Source organism: Kogia breviceps, chromosome 17 (genome assembly GCF_026419965.1).
Source record: "Kogia breviceps isolate mKogBre1 chromosome 17, mKogBre1 haplotype 1, whole genome shotgun sequence".
Classification (NCBI taxonomy): Eukaryota; Metazoa; Chordata; class Mammalia; order Artiodactyla; family Physeteridae; genus Kogia; species Kogia breviceps.
The window spans coordinates 16575945-16594593 of NC_081326.1; the positions used below are offsets into that span (position 1 = coordinate 16575945).

Here is an 18649-nt window from a genome sequence, read left to right on the forward strand (position 1 = left end):
GAGATACGTTCTTCCTGCCCAGGACCAAACAGCTGCCTGGAAATAAGTTGCAGGAGGGCACAGACATTGCCTCTTGTGCACCCTGCTTCTCTGCTCCTATAGCCCCTGCAGATGGTCAGCATTATCTCCCTTCAGTGGTATTTCTGAATTTAGTGGTAGAGTGGTGGTTTGAAGGTATTGGCATGTAAACTACAGTGGGCTTTTGAGCCCATATTTAAGTTGTGAAATTTTTTTAAGCCTAGACTATCTTGCAAAGCTAGAAAATGTCGTTACAATATGAGACTTAGAGCTTAGAAAAAATCATCACGGGACTCTATGGAACTTCATATGCTAATGTTCACGTTCCTTCTAAAGAGTGGTTCTCATGGGGCTCTTTTCCCCTCAGGGGCATTAGGCCACATCTGAAGACATTTCCCCTTGTCAGAACTGGTGGGGTTATTACTGGCATCTAGTGGGTAGAGGCCGGGGATGCTGCTAAACACCGTACAACGCACAGGACAGTCCCCACAATGTAAAACGTCCATGGGGCTGAGGCTGAGATGCTCTCTTCTAGAACACTGGCTCTCAAACGTGGCTGCATAGTCGAGTCAGCTGGGGAGTGTCGCCTTCCGGGGCCAGATTCCCTCCCTGGTATAATTGGGCCCCAGAGGGGGCGTGCCTGGGCCTCAGAAGGAACACCTCCCCCGGATAATTCCAATGTGTAGCGTAGTCTGAGAACTGGTTTCTAGAAAAGGTGGCTTTTTACAATCCTTACATGTCTTTAAGAGGTTTGCGAAGTTTTTGTTTGTTTGTTTTGTTTTTTTTAACAAGGCCTAGCACAGTACAGGTATCTCATAGAGCCCCTTACACAGTGAGTAAATTCTAAGTTGTCATAGTGCAGGCCTAAGAATAAAATGAGTTTTCAGGAGGAACCTCTTGATTTTATGTATCTGGAGTTCAGGTAAAGATTTCATTTTCTATAAAGCCTCCACAGTAAGCACACTGGAAAGCAGAGAAGAATTTGAACTCTTTGCACACGTGAAACACGAAGGGTGACGGAAGGGGATCACGGGGGCCTTGCTGGGCTGTGGCATTTGGGTTGGGCACGGGCTGGGTCCCGCCACTTCAGATGGCCTAAGCAGCGGCTGAGCTCGCGCGCACGTGGCTATGCCTCATGGAACTAGTTGCCGGTCACTAGAGCAGAACCGAAGCCTCTGCCCCGTGGAAGGTCTGTTTTTATCACAGGTTCGGCAGTGCGATTCGAGTTTGGGGCAAAGCAGAGGAATTAATGACAACCTGTTGTTTAGCAGACTATTTGGCTGCAATTTTGTGGGCTATTTTCACTATTCTGTAAAGAGTTACTAAATCGGGTCAGGGGCTTGGGGAACATTCCTTTGATCATCTAGGACTCAGCCCGGGGGAGGGTCAGGGAAAGCAGCCTTCCAGAACCAGTGCGCAGCATTCATCATTCCTTTTAAAACGTTGAGCTTCCGTGGACTCAAGTAAAAGACGGAAAAATGATGATTGTAGTTTTTTTTTTAATATGTAAGAGGCATGGATTCACATTACATTATTTTCAAAGGCACAGCCATGACAACATGTAAATGTTTAATGAATAGATATTTTTACTGCTCACCAGATGCTGGCAACTGCACTAATGGAGTTGATACCTTATTGAGTCATTTATGAAAGTCTTAGGCAACTAATACCTCTGTGTCACGACTTGTGTATTGAACGTGTGGTAAGAATCGAAAGGATGAATTATTGGATATAAGCCGTCGTAACGTTTTTGAGCTAAGAAACCTTGGAGATCTTTTTGTCTCACAAATGAGTTAAGCCAAGAGAGGTCAAGTAACAAGGAAGGTTAAGTGATTGACAGTCAGGACCATGTGGTTTCTGGACTCTAAAGGCCAGTGTACTTTCCAGACAGATTGAGTTTTAAGTCCCCTCCTTTCTGGTATTTCTGCACAGGGAACTCCGAAGTGTCAGGGAATGTTGATATCTGAGTTGCTGCCTTGGGGTAGATCCATCCCATGTTTTAACAGTGGGAAGGCAAGTTAATGAAGCATTTATTTTTGCTGAATAACTTAATGGTGTCATCATCTAGGTGTTCATTTGAAAAGCCTCACTCTTTTATCAGCTTCTTGGTTGCAAGGCAACTGTAGGAGTATACTCGTGCATGTGTGTTAAGTATTAACTGCTGATGCCTCTAAATGTTAAACCAATCCCTGTGGCCTCAGAATAATAACAAAAAGGACAGTAGATGTAACATTGATATGAATTCGATGTTTATGACATATTCTTCTCTATAGCTAAAGAGAGAACATCTTGTGTCAGGCAGGTAGAGATTTTGATGAACATTTTGTTAAGTCTGAGAGTTGTTCCAGGTTTCAGCATCTTGGGGCTGGCTCTGGTGCACAATTTGTCTGGAGACCTTTCTTGTCTCTACAAACACACCCGAATAGGAAAGAAGAAAAAAAAACAAGCCGTCATCGAATTACATGAATTTCAGAATTTGTGCTGTCCACTGCAACTAAAGTGTTTAGAGTCAGTATATTGCTAGCAAATACAGATTTGGGTTTTACTTCCTAGCTGAAGACAGTTTTGTAACGAAAGATTTCAAGTTACACTTTCTGTGGTCACAGTGAAGTTTCTAGAGTTTGGTGCTCAGCACGTTGATTAAGCAGATACCTGTAAATCTACTGGATTAAGAATACTGGGGCTTCCCTGGTGGCGCAGTGGTTGAGAATCCGCCTGCCGATGCAGGGGACACGGGTTCGTGCCCTGGTCCGGGAAGATCCCACGTGCCGCGGAGCGGCTGGGCCCGTGAGCCATGGCCGCTGGGCCTGCGCGTCCGGAGCCTGTGCTCCGCAACGGGAGAGGCCACAACAGTGAGAGGCCCGCATACCGAAAAAAAAAAAAAAAAAAAAAAAAAAGAATACTTAGCCATGGGTTCCTTTCCCAGATTAGCTTGGGAGTATGTCCCCCTTTTTTTACTCTTTGAGCACACTGATGATTAACCCTATTAAATGGCCTTTTAAACCCAGTTCCCTGTATTTTCAGCACCTTCAGTAGTTTGTACTCTTGAATCATCGTTTTCCAGGAGAAGTGACTGAATTTTCATAGAAGAGTGCCACCAGATGTCATTTTAGCCTTGTAAATAAGCAGTATGTCCCTCTCTGATTCCGATAAAGATAAGTTACTCTCACAGCGGCAGGCGGAAACAGCAAAACACCAAGGAGAGTCGCTAAACCGTTTGGAGGGGTACCACAGGGATGTCCAGTTAAACGGTCTTTGTTCCATGGAGTCGTCATTGTATTTTTTCCAGATCATATATATTGCTGCTATTTGGAGATTCTGAAAATCCTTAAACATAAATACATCAGAAAACTGTACTGTATATGTGCTTACGGCGTTAAGCCTTTTCCCATTGTAATACAAGTTTTGGTCCCCTTTAGAAATGAAAGTTTTCTGTTTCTTGGACATTCACATGAGAGAAACACTTCAAAATGATTCTTTTAAAAAGATACCTTTTCTTGAATTGACCACAGGACAGTCATGCAAATGCACAAAAATAGAGTTTGAGGCCTTTTCCCAACTGTGAGAAATTAACTTTGCTTTTCCCTTAGTATCCATTAACCTTGAATAGCTTGCAAATATGGAAAACATTCTTGAGTGTTTTACCTATACCTTTAAAATGTCATCAATCTTGAAATTTCAAAAGTTGGCCTTTGCCAGATACCACATTTCTTCACGTTCTCTTTTGTTTAACTTTAGGTTAATTTGTCCTGACAGTGCAGCTGCAGGCTCTGCATTGCAGTCTGTCATTAAGAGCGCCAAGAATGATCTGGAGGGTCGGGGCTGTTGGGAGTTAATTTGGCGTAAACCTAACATTCAAAGATCTCTCCAGATATGACATGTCACGTCTATGTCCAGTCACACTTCTGTTTAAGAAGTTCTTGTTTATATTATAAATATGACCTTTACAGTTATCTTTCAAAGTGCCCAGTGCTTTGAAGAGGAACCCCGAGGAGCTATGGAGATACTAAACTTGTGGAACATGTTTCGTAGGAATGTCAGTGTCTGTTTGAATATCCTCTTCCTTCCTTCCTTCCTTCCTTCCTTCCTTCCTTTCTTTTCTTTTTAGTCACTTAGCAACCCTGTCAGCTTGGCAGCTTATGGTATTGGAGTCTTGTGATAAAATTAATCACAGGTAATCAAAGGTCTATCATCACACTTTTTAGCCAGGATCCATTACTGAAAGAGTTTTCTCTTTTGCAGATAAAATAATCCCTGGGTCCCTTCCAATTCTAAATTGTCTCACTGAACATACAAATTGGTGGCTGACTCTGAGACGCCCCCCACCAGGTCAAGAGTCAACCACATTTTCCTGATGACGATCTAGATGTCCTCCCCTGTGTCTCAGACATTTGAATAAGAGGACAGAGCTCAGAGTGCGGTTCTCTGACTTAGACTAAACATCTAGCTAACCTTGCCACCCACTGCTGGGCCCAGCTAACTCTGGTGACTGATCAAATGTACTTCCTTTAGCGATCCCTTTACTAGCTGGTAACTCCCGATCTGGATAATTCGTCCTTACGAACACCGGGGTGTTCGGGGGAGTTGCCCCTCTCAGATTCCCTGTCGGCAGCACGTGCGTGGATTTACACTCAGGCCATTTGGGTGTGTGCTGCAGATTTGCTCGTTATGTTCTTCTAACGAGTCTGAGACAAAGATCACGAACCTGAGCTTGAACTGACTGGTGTCATGGCAACTGGCACTTCACCTCTTGCTGGTCCCCATTTAATACGCGCTACAATATTTGTGCACATTAATAATTCATCACAAAGTGCCAGATTTCTTTGTGCTGTCAAACTGTGTCAAGGACAGATTGTGCTGTGCTATCTCACATGTCACCCACCAGACTGTTGAGGGCAAGAGTAATTAGAAAAGAAAACTCGTCGGGTTACTCGGGAAAGTTCCCGAGATCACGATGCTTTCTCACCACCCATTTACAGCACTTTTTCTCATAACGTAAGGACTAGACTTCGTGTTGATCAAAGTTTACTTGGTAATGTGCCCCAGACACAAGGCAGGGGTTTGGTTGTGGAAAGAAGGCCCAGGCGGTAATTGCTCGCCTCCACTCAGTCAGCAAAGGAAATGATTAACAGCCTCGGTGCTCAGTCACGTGGATCAGGCTCCAGCCTGAGCCCTGCAAACTCGGGTTTGAAAGGAAACCTGAGTGTCCCTGGTATGAACGCTCTTCCCCCAGGCTTGCCTTCGCCTGGCATCCAGTAGGAGCTGAGTGGTGGCCACCAGCTTTGGAAGGCAACCACTCGGGGTCCCAAGGCCGCCCGGCCCTTGGATGGCTTTTACCTCCCCTCCCAGTTTCCTCAGCACCTTGTCTGGTGTTTCCGACATTGCTGGTAGTTGTAGTAACTGTAGCAGTAGACGTGTAAGTGGTGAGCCTTTCTAAATAAAGAGCATAGACCTTTGTCTTGGCATGTAGAAAGCACAGTGGCACGCTGGATTTTGTTTCTACAGAAGGCCACATTTGTCCTGGATGAGGCAGGAGGCACAGATTTTATAAGAAGTGTTGACCTGCCACAGCCCTTCTTTAAAAAAACCAACCCCTCCCTCTTAAAAGAAAGCTTCATACTAAAAGAGACCTGTGCCACACTTTACTAGCAGCAGCTTAAAGTGAAGCCTATTTCCCTAAAAAGTATGTTTACAACCCACAGTTGGAAAAGACTTTAGCCACATAGCTATATTTGGATTCTTTTGTTTCTCTCTTTTTTTCTTATTTCCTTTAAGTGCAAAACCAGTAGCTTAAATGTCCCTCCAAACGACTTTGGTGGGGGGTGAAGGGAGGGAAGCAGGCCCAAATCACAGCTTTTAGAATATGTAGCTATAGCACCCTGCTTTTGTAAAGGATAAACTAAAACGTTTGTTATATATTTGATGTAACACAGTTAGATGGTGGTGAGGATAAATTCTGCTTAGAGACGGGAATGAGACCTGCTCCTATGTTACCTGTCATCGCTTGGCCAGATCATAATACAAGACCTGCATGTAGTAGGTGTTCAGGAAATACTTGTTGAATGAATAAGCTGATTCAGCCAGGTCAGGAGGGGACATGAATCCGTTTCAGAACGTTGCAAGAAATTAAACTTAAAAAGAGTGAGGAGGGAATTCCCTGGCAGTGCTGTGGTTGAGACTTTGCCTTCCAATGCAGGGGGTGTGGGTTCGATCCCTGGTCCGGGAGCTAAGATCCCAAGTGCCTTGCAGCCAAAAGACCAAAACATAAAACAGAAGCAATATTGTAACAAATTCAATAAAGGCTTAAAAAAATAAAATCAAAACAGTGAGGAATTTGGTAATCTTCTATCGCATACCTTCATATGTGCTAGGGATCTGGATTAGTCATTTAACACCTGCAGGCACCAACGTGGAACACGAACATGGAGAAGTCATTAGAGCCAGCCCACTGGGTGTCTGGGTTTCTAGTCAGGGCTGGCCACTGGGTAGAGTTAGTGTGGAAACAGGCTGGGAAGGAGCATGGTCAGCGATTAGGGTTTGTCAGGTAACCAAGTAGAAAATTCCTACTGGTATTCTGTACTGTGTGTAATTTCTTAGGATGTACTCTTGAGTCCTTCTACTTACTTAACTTAAAAATAAGACCTTCATACTACATCTATCCCTCTCTTTCAAGACTAGGGCAAACTTTTAAAACTTAGAAGTGGTGTCTGGATAATGTCAAGACTAAATTTTATACTTTTTAGCTAATTGAGGAACAGTTAATTATAATCAGATACGTAAAAGAAGACTTCTAGGCATGATTACTTAAGGATGTGTTCTGTAGTTTAGATTGGAATAGATAAGCTTCCTTGTGATGTTACTGTATTGTAATTCTGTCCCCCATATATAAGCTATAAAGCCTGAAGTTTCCAGGTGCTGTAGACTGAAAGGACAAAACAAAACAAAGCACCGCAGAACATAATTATATGTTACAGTGAATGATACTGATTATATGTCTTAAAGAAATATGGACAAAGTCAAGGTGAATAGAATAGTATTAGATAAAGGCTTAATACCGTAACTACCTGTGATAGAGAATTATTGAGAGACTCTGGTGACATAATTAACAGAAAGCACTTTGAAAAGCATGAGAGGCTATGTAAATATGTGATGAATATTACACTTTGAATTATATAGGAGGGCATCGGGGTAGATTGTCAGAGAAGAGTTGAGTTCATGGGTAAAAACCTTACAGGTGAGAATAAGCGTGACACAGGTAACAGCAGTGAGGAGGCCCAGACACGTGGATATAAGTGGGGGCCAGGGGGTTATGTGATGATCAGGAGTCAGACTGGGAAAGACCTTGGGGTAGTTCACAAAGATCCATCTGGCAACTGAATGCATCATGGATTGGGACATGGAAACATTTCAAAATTAATGGAATGACTGTTTGGTCTTGTACATGCAGAAGCTATCAAAACGAAAAAAAAATATGTGTGCAAAAATTCAGTGATCTCTTAGCTGGGAAATCCTCTGAGAAGGGAATACAACTCTCCTTTAAGTCCACTGGTTAGTGTTTGGGTTTTTTTAACTTCATAAATCATGGGAAGCTGTGTTGGTAGTGGGATATAACTCAGCAGTGGACAGATTGCTCTTTGCTGCTTTCTTTTAAGAAGCGGGTTATAAAACTGTTGGGAGCCTGGTGGAGTAGTTAATAGATCATCTTAAGCAATTTGAAGTAATTAAAAAAAAAAATACAGCCTTGCATCTGGAAGGCAAGAAAGCTAGAGAGAAAAGAGAAGTTCAGTGAATGAGAAATCGATGCCGCCTTTTGGGTCCACTGACTGCCCTGGAGCTTCTGCCACGTGCTCTGTGCCCTGAGTGGCCAGTCACCTGCCTCCGTGGGGAAGTCACCCCCCAGTAAACCCCACAGTGGAGTGTGGTCATTCAAATGCTATAAATTGTCACAGCAGAGTTAGTGTTAGGACACATTTTTCATTAAAATGATTCTGTACTTTACCCTCCTTTTTTACACCTAAAATGCTTTAACCCCTGTGAGCATACTTTGATAATATAGCTTGGATGCTGGAAGATGCTGCTGGAATATCTCTTCGTTCATGGGTCTGTTGCTGTGTAGACACAGCCATGAGGTAAACATTACACGAGGCTTCTACTCGTGGGTAAGCGGGAGGTCCCTCACAGACCATAAGGTGCTGCACTGAAGTGTCAGGAGCATGAAAAGATCTCTGACCTGGGAGTAGTTTAGATTAGCAGATAACTATCCCTTGAAAGGTGATAAAGAGCCTTCTCCTAATGGCTTTCTTTTCATCTCTGGACATTGTCCCCGAAAGCTCTTGTGTTACCGTCTTGTTGGTCACGGCTTGTAACAGGCCTGCCATGCCAATGATACGGTGCTAAGTGAGCCAGACGCCTAAAGGATCTTCTCTTTTTGATAAATGTAAAATATTTTCAAACAGATTGGGAAATGTAACATTATGTGGGTAAAACTTTGTTTCGTGATCTTGGGTTTGTGGGGTTTTCGTTTGTTTTTCGCTGTTGTTGTTGTTTTAGGTGAAACCCATAATGTCGGTTCTAAAGCTTGAATCTTCCTTTTCTTTCAGACCACTAAGGCTTTTCTTCCTACCATGCTGGAGATTAATCACGGTCATATTGTGACAGTTGCAAGTTCCTTGGGACTGTTCAGTACTGCTGGAGTTGAGGTTTGTCATTATAAAGCATTTCCTTCTTTCTGTGGGTTTATCTCGTGAGGAATACACCAAAGTCCTAGGCAGGGTGCCTGCTGCCGGCGTATTCCTGAAAGGCCGTGAAAGCCCGCTACCTGTGTGCTGCTTGTGGAACGCTACCCGGCAACCCACGTGGCTCTGCATCCTCTGCCGTAAAGTCACTTATACTAGTTGGACAAAGTAGCAGCGGCCGCAGAAGTAGGTGGGCCCGCCCTCAGCACGGCCCCATTCTCATCAGCAGTTTTGCTTGACGATAGTGTGAAGGCACTGGGTCAGGAGGAAGCGGGAGGGTGGTGGCAGTGCCACAGGGAACAGATAAATGAGGCCAAAGGTTGACATTCTGTTTTGGTCAACTTGCCAAAAGCGAGCTATCTTGTGTTAGCTCATCAGATGAGATGGTTAGGGCTGATGTGAGGTGTCTGCACCGTAAGTCTGTAGAACTGGGCTTAATCAGACCCTGTTCTTCACCAAATTCAAATTACAAAGCGTGTATATGGATATTGCTCTGTGCTGTTTGTCCCATGGGTGCCTGTAGAGGAAAATTGAAAACATCATCCCATGCAAATATGCAAAAGGATGCAGAAGAGACGGCTTCTGCATGCTACATTTCAGCTCCTAATTTTAAAGCTGGGTAATGGAGAAGAACTTTCTTTCTATACCGTGAGTCCTTAGGTTAAGTTTTAGTTTAACTTTACAAGGTAGAGTGATCATTTCCATTTTCACTTGGCCCTAAAAAGAAAACTGGATCATAACAGCTTATAACCCCAGCTAAACTCGCCTTTGTTCTCCTAGCATTAATTTAAACAAACTGGTTTTTCAGTCTCCTTTACTGAACAAGAGACCATTTGTAAATTTTCCAGACACTTCAAAGTGAGCCTCTCTCCATTTTTAACTCCAGCTTGTTAGCTTTCATAGAGTCCTTTGTGGTAACTTCCCCAAAGTAATCTGATACTTCGTTGATGTGGCAAAAAGTGTTCATCTGTTTCTGCTGTTACTTTGAAAATATTATTTCTGCACCAAACCACATCAGATATCTGTCTTTTAAAATGCTCTCCTTTTCTTTGCTTAGTCACCTGTAACCTTTTATATCAAGCGTGTAACCGGAGTCACGGGACCAGGGCAGCTTGGGATTGGCCCGGGATGCGCACACGCACTGAGTATTTCTGCCCTTCCTCCTCTGCCTCAGGATTACTGCGCCAGTAAATTTGGAGTCGTGGGTTTTCATGAATCCCTGAGCCATGAGTTAAAGGCTGCGGAGAAGGATGGAATTAAAACCACGCTGGTTTGCCCTTACCTGGTAGACACTGGCATGTTCAGGGGCTGCCGAATCAGGTCAGTAAGGACCCGCCTTAATACTGATAAGAAGCGGTTCTAACAAATCATCTTTCCGTCTTGGGAGAATATGTGGAACCAATCAGATCTCCAGCCATAATCCACCTTGCACTTCAATATCTGCCATTTGGCAGTTCGTTTGTAGCTTTCGTGGGTCAGGGTCTGTAGAGTTGAGGCGTGTAAGATTGACAAGCAAGGACTGGTATTAGCTCACAGAAGGTGGCCTACGAGCATCAGTAGGAAACGGCTTCTCCGCGCCTTCAAGGAGCAAAACACTCAGGATTTTCCTTAGAAGCTACTTCTTTAGGAGCGATTTTCTTTCTTTAATATTAATGTTAGTACATAAATGCGACTTTGGTTTGGATATGAAACAATGTCATTGCCATAGAATGCCATAGAAGAGGGTGGGCTTTCTTCCAAAAGGACCCTTGAATGAGACACCCCAGGTTTGGGAGCTTCCTTTTTGCAGAGAGTGTATGTAGCTAGATTCACTCTGACAGAATGAGAAGAAACGTTGAGATTTTCTAGACATGAAATGAAACACCACCACACTTGGGAAGGGGGAGGCACGTGGGAATAGCCATGTCAGGTTACATCTGACTTGAGCTAAGTGGAGTAAACAAAGCTGTGACTCCTCAAGAGGACACTTGTACAGACATGCTGACTGTGAGATCTTTGCTTGGACGAATTTGACAGGCAAAGCAAGAGAACCAAACGAGTTCCCCGTGGGTCAGGGCCGATCTTGACACATCCTGAACCTGGCCCCGCTGTGAACAGGTGGAGGTGATTTGAGTCATTTCCATCTCAGACTGACTCCAAGTCTGGACCAGGAGCGGACTCAGCCCTGCCTCTTTTCCCGTGTGTGGGTGGGGTGTTTGCTTTTTGCCTCTTGCGGACTTAGGAACGGGTTGCTACGGGTCTGAGGAGCTCTGTTTCCTGTTTAGCATCCCAGCAGGTGTCCAGGGCTGTGGGGGGAACGATGAAAAGTAAAAAGAATAAATTACATTATTTCAGTGGGTGCCTGGATGAATTCAGCTGAAGGTAGGATGTCTCTGTACGCTTCATTTCAGAGACCCCCGGAGAAAATGCCATGGCTTTCCCTCCCCGGGCACCCGGGGAAGCACACAGCTGACTTATATTTCACTCAGGAAGGTTATGTTGGTGTTTACACACCATCATTTGAACTACACTTAATACGTAAAAGTTTGGCATCTTGTGTGGGTTTAGCGTCTGTTATGCCGGACACCCTCGCCTTTTTCAATTGTCAAAGAAAAAAGTAATTTGAAATACATTTCAAGGCATTTTGAAAACACGACTTTCTCACTTTACAGAAAAGCAGACCAATTCTGCTTTTTTTTTTTTAACTTGTTTTCCAGGCTGTGCAAATAAAATGTGTTCATAGTAGGAAAATTTAGAAAATAAATTTAGAAAATAGAGAAAAAGCACAACGAAGTAAACAAACGAATTCCAAAGCCTGTTGCTCAGATGACGTCATCCTTCATGTTTTCATGTGTATTTCCAGTCTTCCCTATTTTGTGTTGATTCTTAATTTCGTCTTTCGAATGTGTGACTCTCAGGAAAGAAATTGAGCCTTTCCTGCCCCCTCTGAAGCCCGATTACTGCGTGAAGCAGGCTATGAAGGCCATCCTCACCGACCAGCCCATGATCTGCACCCCCCGCCTCATGTACATCGTGACTTTCATGAAGAGGTAAGTGTGAGGGGGCCCCCTCCTCGGCAGGTCTTCCCCGTCTGGCCCGTAACGTGAGGAACACGCCACGCCTCACGGTGGCTAACTGTGACTCTTCCTTTTCAGCATCCTCCCTTTCGAAGCAGTTGTGTGTATGTATCGGTTCCTAGGAGCGGACAAGTGTATGTACCCCTTTATCGCTCAGAGAAAACAAGCCACAAACAATAACGAAGCAAAAAACGAAATCTAAGGATCTTTTTCGTATGGAATATCATTTCTACCAGGAGACGATCAAGATATCTCAGTGCGACCCACATCAGCATGACTGATACTCTCTGGATTCTAAATCCGCATTGACTTTTTTTTTTTTTTTTTTCAAATCAACTTTAAAAAAAAATAAAGTGTAAATTAACCGACTAGAGTGCTTGGAAAATGTGATCAGCGTAAGTGAGCTTAAGTTGTTGCCAATGGGGTCCTTTTCAGGCAGAACCCTAAAACCAATCTTATCTTTTAGACAAGCGCTGTGTGATGTCTCCAGGCTACCATTATTTTTTCTGAATGAGCAGGAAGTCTCGAGATGATAACGACAGTGTGTTTTCATGTGTGTGGTTTTTCTCAATTCCCATAGAGTTTATTAATTCTTGTAATTAATCTCTAGCCAATTGACACCCTTGCAACTTCAAGGACTGATAGTGCTATATTTTCTCATGTTGTCGAAGTTTCAGTTTTGCAAAGCCTGTGTGGCTCTTTCATTGTGTTTGTATGTACAGCTCTTTTAAAATGGCATTTTGAAATCTCTATCAATTGGAAGTAGATGATGATGTCTGATTGTTACAGTAAAGGTGATCAGATCTCTTTGTTAAAGTCATAACGACTACAGTGTTAGTCGAATTTTAAAATGAGTCTCTGAGATCTTTCCTTAAGTATCTATTCCCCTGGAGACCTATTTATCCAAAAAAAGATCATACATTTTCTACCTATGAATTTTGCTGCATACAGAAAGTGCCCTTTCCTCAGGAAGTTGCTATGTTTCATTTCTTTGGATGGACTTTGATCTAGAATACATAGCAGCTCTGCAAAGAAACAGTTTCTAAAAATGGGAACTTCTGCATTGAAAAACGTCCCCATTTTTGTGCCAACTATGATTAGCAAGGGGGAAAAAAATCGTATACTATGGAGTACATATGGAAGGGTGTAAAGATTCTTTTGAAAGTCTTATTCACATTGTAGAACAGCAAATGACATTTTTACAGTATTTTTTTGTAAAGCAAACTATTTTGTGCCTTGAATTTGGTAAATGTGTATTAGTGAAACGTTGTAAAAGTGAACTTCTACCTCTGTATCTAAATGTATACCATCCACTTGTAAATTACTATAAACTATTATGTGATTGCTTTTTTTTTTAGAATGTCCTGTTTTAAATAGTGACCAATGTTTTAGGCTATTAAAATAAGCCATCTTTTACTAATTAATTGGGAAATTTTATAAAGGACTGATTAAATTTAAAGAAAACTTACATACAAATGACTGTGTGATTATTATCAGCAGTGTTGCAGGGACATTGTCTTCTTTTTTCTCTCCATGCCATAGCACACCTTAAAGAGAAGTGTTTGAACGGGACAGTGTTCAGGAACAGACACTGATAGCTTTGGGTGCCCTACACTCAAATTTCCAATGTTACCATCTTCTTAGATTAGAGACTTTATCAGGAGCTTGTTGATAGTGCAAGTGGGAGGATAGAAAGAATCCCGTTACCTGTGTGTTGTCTGGCTGCACCACAGCTCAAATCTGCACTGTTTCCACTTACAGGATCGTGCTGGCTCACCGCTAGTGTCCCCAACACTGGTCTTAAGGAACAGATTCATTCTGTGTTTGAAGAATTTCTTTTTATAAATGACAACTAAACCTGAAGCCATTATAACACCTGAGGCACTGGCCGCCTCTTATTTTACACTTTGGATGTTAAGAACAGTTGACCCTTGAACAACACGGGGGTCAGAGGCCCGACTTCTGTGTAGTCAGAAATCCATGTGTAACTTACAGTCAGCCCCCCGTATCCGTGGTTCCTCCTTAACCGCAATTCCCCATCTGCTGATTCAGCCAACCTTGGATTGTGTAGTACCGTAGTATTTACTACTGAAAAAACTTCACATATATGTGGACCTGTGCATTTCAGACCTGTGTTGTTCAAGGGTCAACTGTACTTTGAAGTAACCTCATAACAGTGTGGGGTGGAGACTTCTTTTCAGGGGTTCTCTGGGTCTGCCCATCAGTAAACCCCTAGCACCCTCCAACCATCCTACAGAGATCTGTTCTACCTTAACAACCCACTTAACAATCCTGACTAAGGAAAGTCTCCTTCTTTTTTTTTTTTTGCGGTACGCGGGCCTCTCACTGTTGCGGCCTCTCCCGCTGCAGAGCACAGGCTCCGGACGCGCAGGCTCAGCGGCCATGGCTCACGGGCCCCAGCCGCTCCGCGGCACGTGGGATCCTCCCGGACCGGGGCACGAACCCGCGTCCCCTGCATCGGCGGGCGGATTCTCAACCACTGCGCCACCAGGGAAGCCCCAGGAAAGTCTTCTTTACATTTAATTTTATTCTCATGTGTTATAACTTAAACCTATTTCTATTCTTGTTTGTCACTGTCCTTACAAGGCTGTCCATCTCTAAATTCAATAGACCAAATTCATTTAACTTTTTGGTAGAAGTCTTCAATTCCCATGTCCCAGCCTTAGTTGAATCACCTCTGTGGCTCTCCCTTGAATGTTGTCCAAATTCTCTTTCCCATCTTTAGCCGTGGAGTTTGGAAGGGGACACAGTTAATGCAAATTTAGGACTGCAGGATTCCTACGTGTTATGTACCTTCATGCCAGTCTCCTGTTCTTAGCCTAAAGCTGTATTGATGATGTGGCTTTTCCCAAACGGGAACTCTCTTCTAGTCAAGCCTGCACCCTTGTGTTGATCATTTAAGTAATTGCCAGTGTTACTTTTCTTGCTGATTATTCATTGACGACCCCGACCCCACCTTGAGATTAATGCTGACTTTGAATATGTTCCCTTTTTCTGTCAGTTGGCCCTTCTAGGCGATGTTCAGGACCACTGGGCTCAAGGCTGACCCCCTAAAGAGGCCACTTCTGTTCCCCAGCTAGAACTGCCTCTCTCTCATCTTGGGGCTCAGGCATCAAAAGTTTTGAAGGCAGCAAAGACAAATTCCAACTATTGTTTTCCCCCTTGATCTACCAGGTCTGTTGCTTTGTCACAAAAGATTAGATTAGCTTGACAGGATTGAACTACATAAAGCCAGGCTGGTGGTTTTTTTTTTTTTTTAAAGTATCCTGTTTCCTTGAAAGGCTATAGCTTTCAGATTTTTTCCCAAGTTGGAAAAAAAAGTCACATGTATTTTTCAAAGTTTTCTTTTCCAACTGGCAGAAATAATTCGAAATTGGTATTGACTTGAATCTTGGAAATTTGCTTTTGCCTCCAACAAAACATAAAATTAGTGAGGGTTGGGGGAGGAGGGTAGTTCCTTCCGTGTCAAATTTATTGCCTGTGTCTGATTAGAAAGAGGAGAGGGGGCTTCCCTGATGGCGCAGTGGTTGAGAGTCCGCCTGCCGATTCAGGGGACACGGGTTTGTGCCCTGATCCGGGAAGATCCCACGTGCCGCGGAGCGGCTGGGCCCGTGAGCCATGGCCACTGAGCCTGCGCGTCCGGAGCCTGTGCTCCGCAACGGGAGAGGCCACAACAGCGAGAGGCCCACGTACCACAAAAAAAACCAAAACAAACAAAAAATCTGCCTGCCAATGCAGGGGACATGTGTTCGAGCCCTGGTCCGGGAAGATCCCACATGCCGCAGAGCAACTGAGCCCGTGTGCCACAACTACTGAGCCTGTGCACCGTAGCTACTGAAGCCCACGAGACTAGAGCCTGTGCTCTGCAACAAGAGAAGCCAGCACAATGAGAAGCCTGTGCACCGCAACAAAGAGTAGCCCCTGCTCGCCGCAACTAGAGAAAGCCCGCGCGCAGCAACGAAGACTCAATGCGGCCAAAAATAAATAAATAAAAATTTTTTAAAAGGAGGAGAGAAAGCAAGGCTGTAATGGGCCAGAAGTGTCTGGGACACGGGGCCAGGGAGCATGGAGTCAGTATTTGCCCACACTCAGTTTGATACACCAGGCATCTACTGGGGCCAGGGACTCAAGTAGCATGCAAATCACAAGTTCAAATACAAGTACCTTTCTGTGCATATGCCACAGATGAAGCCTCAGAAGCGTGATGAGGTTTCAGCCAGGTCAGGAGGCAACTAAGATAAGCCTTGAAGCTTGGTGATGAAACAGATGGAGATGAGGATGAGAGGTTGGGCATTGCAAAGAATGGATTATCAGGAAAGGCCCGGGGACTGACTTACCTGGGGGTCCAGTGGTTAAAACTCCACGCTTCCACTGCAGGGGGCACAGGTTCAATCCCTGGTCGGGGAACTAAGATCCCACATGCGGCGCGGTGTGGCAGGAAGAAGAGAAAGAGGGAAGGCCCAGAGGTTGACAAACGACGATGGTCCTTGTGCCTGAAACAGAACACGCAAAGGGGGAATGCCATGCATCCCCGACAAAAGGCCCGTTTTGCAAAGAGCCTTCATTCCAGGAGGAGGAATGGGTGCTTCATTTGATGGAGAAGAGGGACGCCCTGGGAGGTTTCTTAGCAGGAAAGCGACAGGAGCACAGAGTTGCGAGCTTAAAAGCACCAATCAAGCTGCCGTAACAATTTGGAGTCACCGCGAGCCAGGAGAGCGGTCAGGAGGGAAGCTCCTGCAGCTCAGCAGTGACAGGCCTGTGTGCCAGCCTGGCGGTGAGACTGGAAAAGAAGACAGAATTCAGGAGGGAGAAGAGCCCTGCAAGGCCGAACAGCTGATGGCCCGTGAGATCTAACTTAAGCTTGAGTGACTGAAGCCTCTCTCGTCAAGGGCCAGGTCGTCAATGGTTTGGGTTTTTGTTCTTGTTTTAACTTAAAAAAAGGTTTTTAATTGAAGTATAGTTGATTTACAGTGTTGTGTTAGTTTCAGGCGTACGGCACGGTGACTCAGTTATACATACCTATATATATTCTTCTTCGTGTTCTTTTCCATTACAGTTTATTACAAGATAGTGACTATAGGACCTGGAGATTATCGTACTAAGTGAAGTAAGTCAGACGGAGAGAGCCAGGTCGTTTTTAAGTGGTAGCCGCAGAACAAACGGTCAGTGTAAGAAATGTTGCATTCGCAATGACAATCAGTCCCCGGCAGACACGGGGACATTAGACCTGGGCCTCAGGAGAGAGGTGGGTGCTAGGACTGTGGACTCAAGGAAACTGGGAGCAGGGACGTGCAGAATGAGAAGGTCCGCTGCTCAAAACCTGGGGAACAGGAGGGGGCAGCTGAAGGGAAAGTCATAATGGGTGACGTCTGAGCAAAGTTCGGAGGGGTACTTCCTCCTCCCGAGGAAAAACCAGACGAGAAACAATGATCTCCTCTGCCTGGGCCTACTCTCCAGTCTGAGTCTCACGTTTAAGAAACCTCAGTCTGGCCCAAGAAAAAGAGTCTGTGTGGCCAGCCCTGGGGCAGAGGCCCAAAAGGTGAAGGGTAGTGTCAGTAGATAGCCCAAGGGGTCTATCTATCCAGGCACGTGGGTTCCTAGTAACTGAAGCCATTGTTAAAATAACCAAAGTAGGGCTTCCCTGGTGGCGCAGTGGTTGAGAGTCCGCCTGCCAATGCAGGGGACACGGGTTCGTGCCCCGGTCCGGGAGGATCCCACGTGCCGTGGAGCGGCTGGGCCTGTGAGTCATGGCCACTGAGCCTGTGCGTCTGGAGCCTGCGCTCCGCAAGGGGTGAGGCCACAACAGTGAGAGAACCACATACCACAAAAAAAAATAAAAATAAAAATAACCAAAGTAGAATTTCTTCCTAAGTGAAGCCTGGAGACTTCAACATTTGACAGTGGTCTTTGCTTGGCCTCAGAAGCATGACTTGCTAAATGTTGGAGGCCGTGTTTCCTGAGAACCCTGGGGAAAACCAAATGCTTTTCAAGTATCACCAAATGGACACACGTTAGTTCAGATGAACTCCTTGGGACGTGCCAGAAAGATGGGACAGAACCAGCTTCTATCAGTCTGCTCAACGAGACAGGCTCCTATCTGGTTCCCTCAAGTACTAAACTCTCAGCCAAGAACTGCTCCGGGCAGATCCCCAGGTCAAGATGGACATCCGAGCACTCCCCAGATCTCCCAGGAAAAGGCAAGGCAGAGCCGTGTGGGACCACAGTCCTACGTCCTTTTTTTTTTTTTTTGCGGTACGTGGGCCTCTCACTGCTGTGGCCTCTCCCGTTGCGGAGCACAGGCTCCGGACGCGCAGGCTCAGCGGCCACGGCTCACGGGCCCAGCCGCTCCGCGGCACGCGGGATCCTCCCGGACCGGGGCACGAACCCGTGTCCCCTGCATCGGCAGGCGGACTCCCAACCACTGCGCCACCAGGGTAGCCCCCTACGTACTATTTATTATGGCTCTTCCTGGGCCTCACATGTCCTATGATACAACAGCACTTAACACATTTTCCCTATGTTCTCTTTGGGCAAGCACTGAGAACGTGCAGTCATGAATCCTACTTGCTAGGTAACTATTTCTCATTTAACTTGCTCCATTTCTGTAGAGTATTTCCAAGATGTCTTCCAGGAGCTTCTAACAAGCTTTTCAGCGGTCAAGTGTTGAAACCTTTCTAACCACTAGCCAAAAGCAAGAGAATTGATTAGCAAGCAAAACAAAGCACCTTCAGCCCAGATTCCAAGTTTTAGGTTTTCCTGTCCAGGTGATTTAAACCATGCTGCAGGGAGAGATGTGTGGTCATAGCAGCCATGAAAAAT

The 18649-nt window shown here is 44.9% G+C and overlaps 1 protein-coding gene and 1 long non-coding RNA gene across 2 annotated transcripts in view; one reads left to right on the forward strand and one right to left on the reverse strand.

The window, feature by feature from the left end:
- The window catches only part of RDH10 (retinol dehydrogenase 10), a 26489-nt gene extending 14348 nt beyond the window's left edge, over positions 1–12141 (forward strand). Inside the window, exons 3-6 of the mRNA XM_059042949.2 lie at positions 8619–8717; positions 9928–10073; positions 11651–11782; positions 11888–12141. Of these exons, the coding sequence (XP_058898932.1) occupies positions 8619–8717; positions 9928–10073; positions 11651–11782; positions 11888–12011 (501 nt within the window). The 3' untranslated portion in view covers positions 12012–12141. The remainder of the gene's footprint in view (positions 1–8618; positions 8718–9927; positions 10074–11650; positions 11783–11887) is intronic.
- LOC136792906 (uncharacterized) lies at positions 10319–16270 on the reverse strand. The gene is made up of 3 exons (XR_010837503.1): positions 16168–16270; positions 13279–13356; positions 10319–11038 (listed from the first exon to the last, which is right to left on the reverse strand). It is a non-coding gene; the product is annotated as an uncharacterized lncRNA (long non-coding RNA).
- Positions 16271–18649: the final 2379 nt, after the last annotated feature.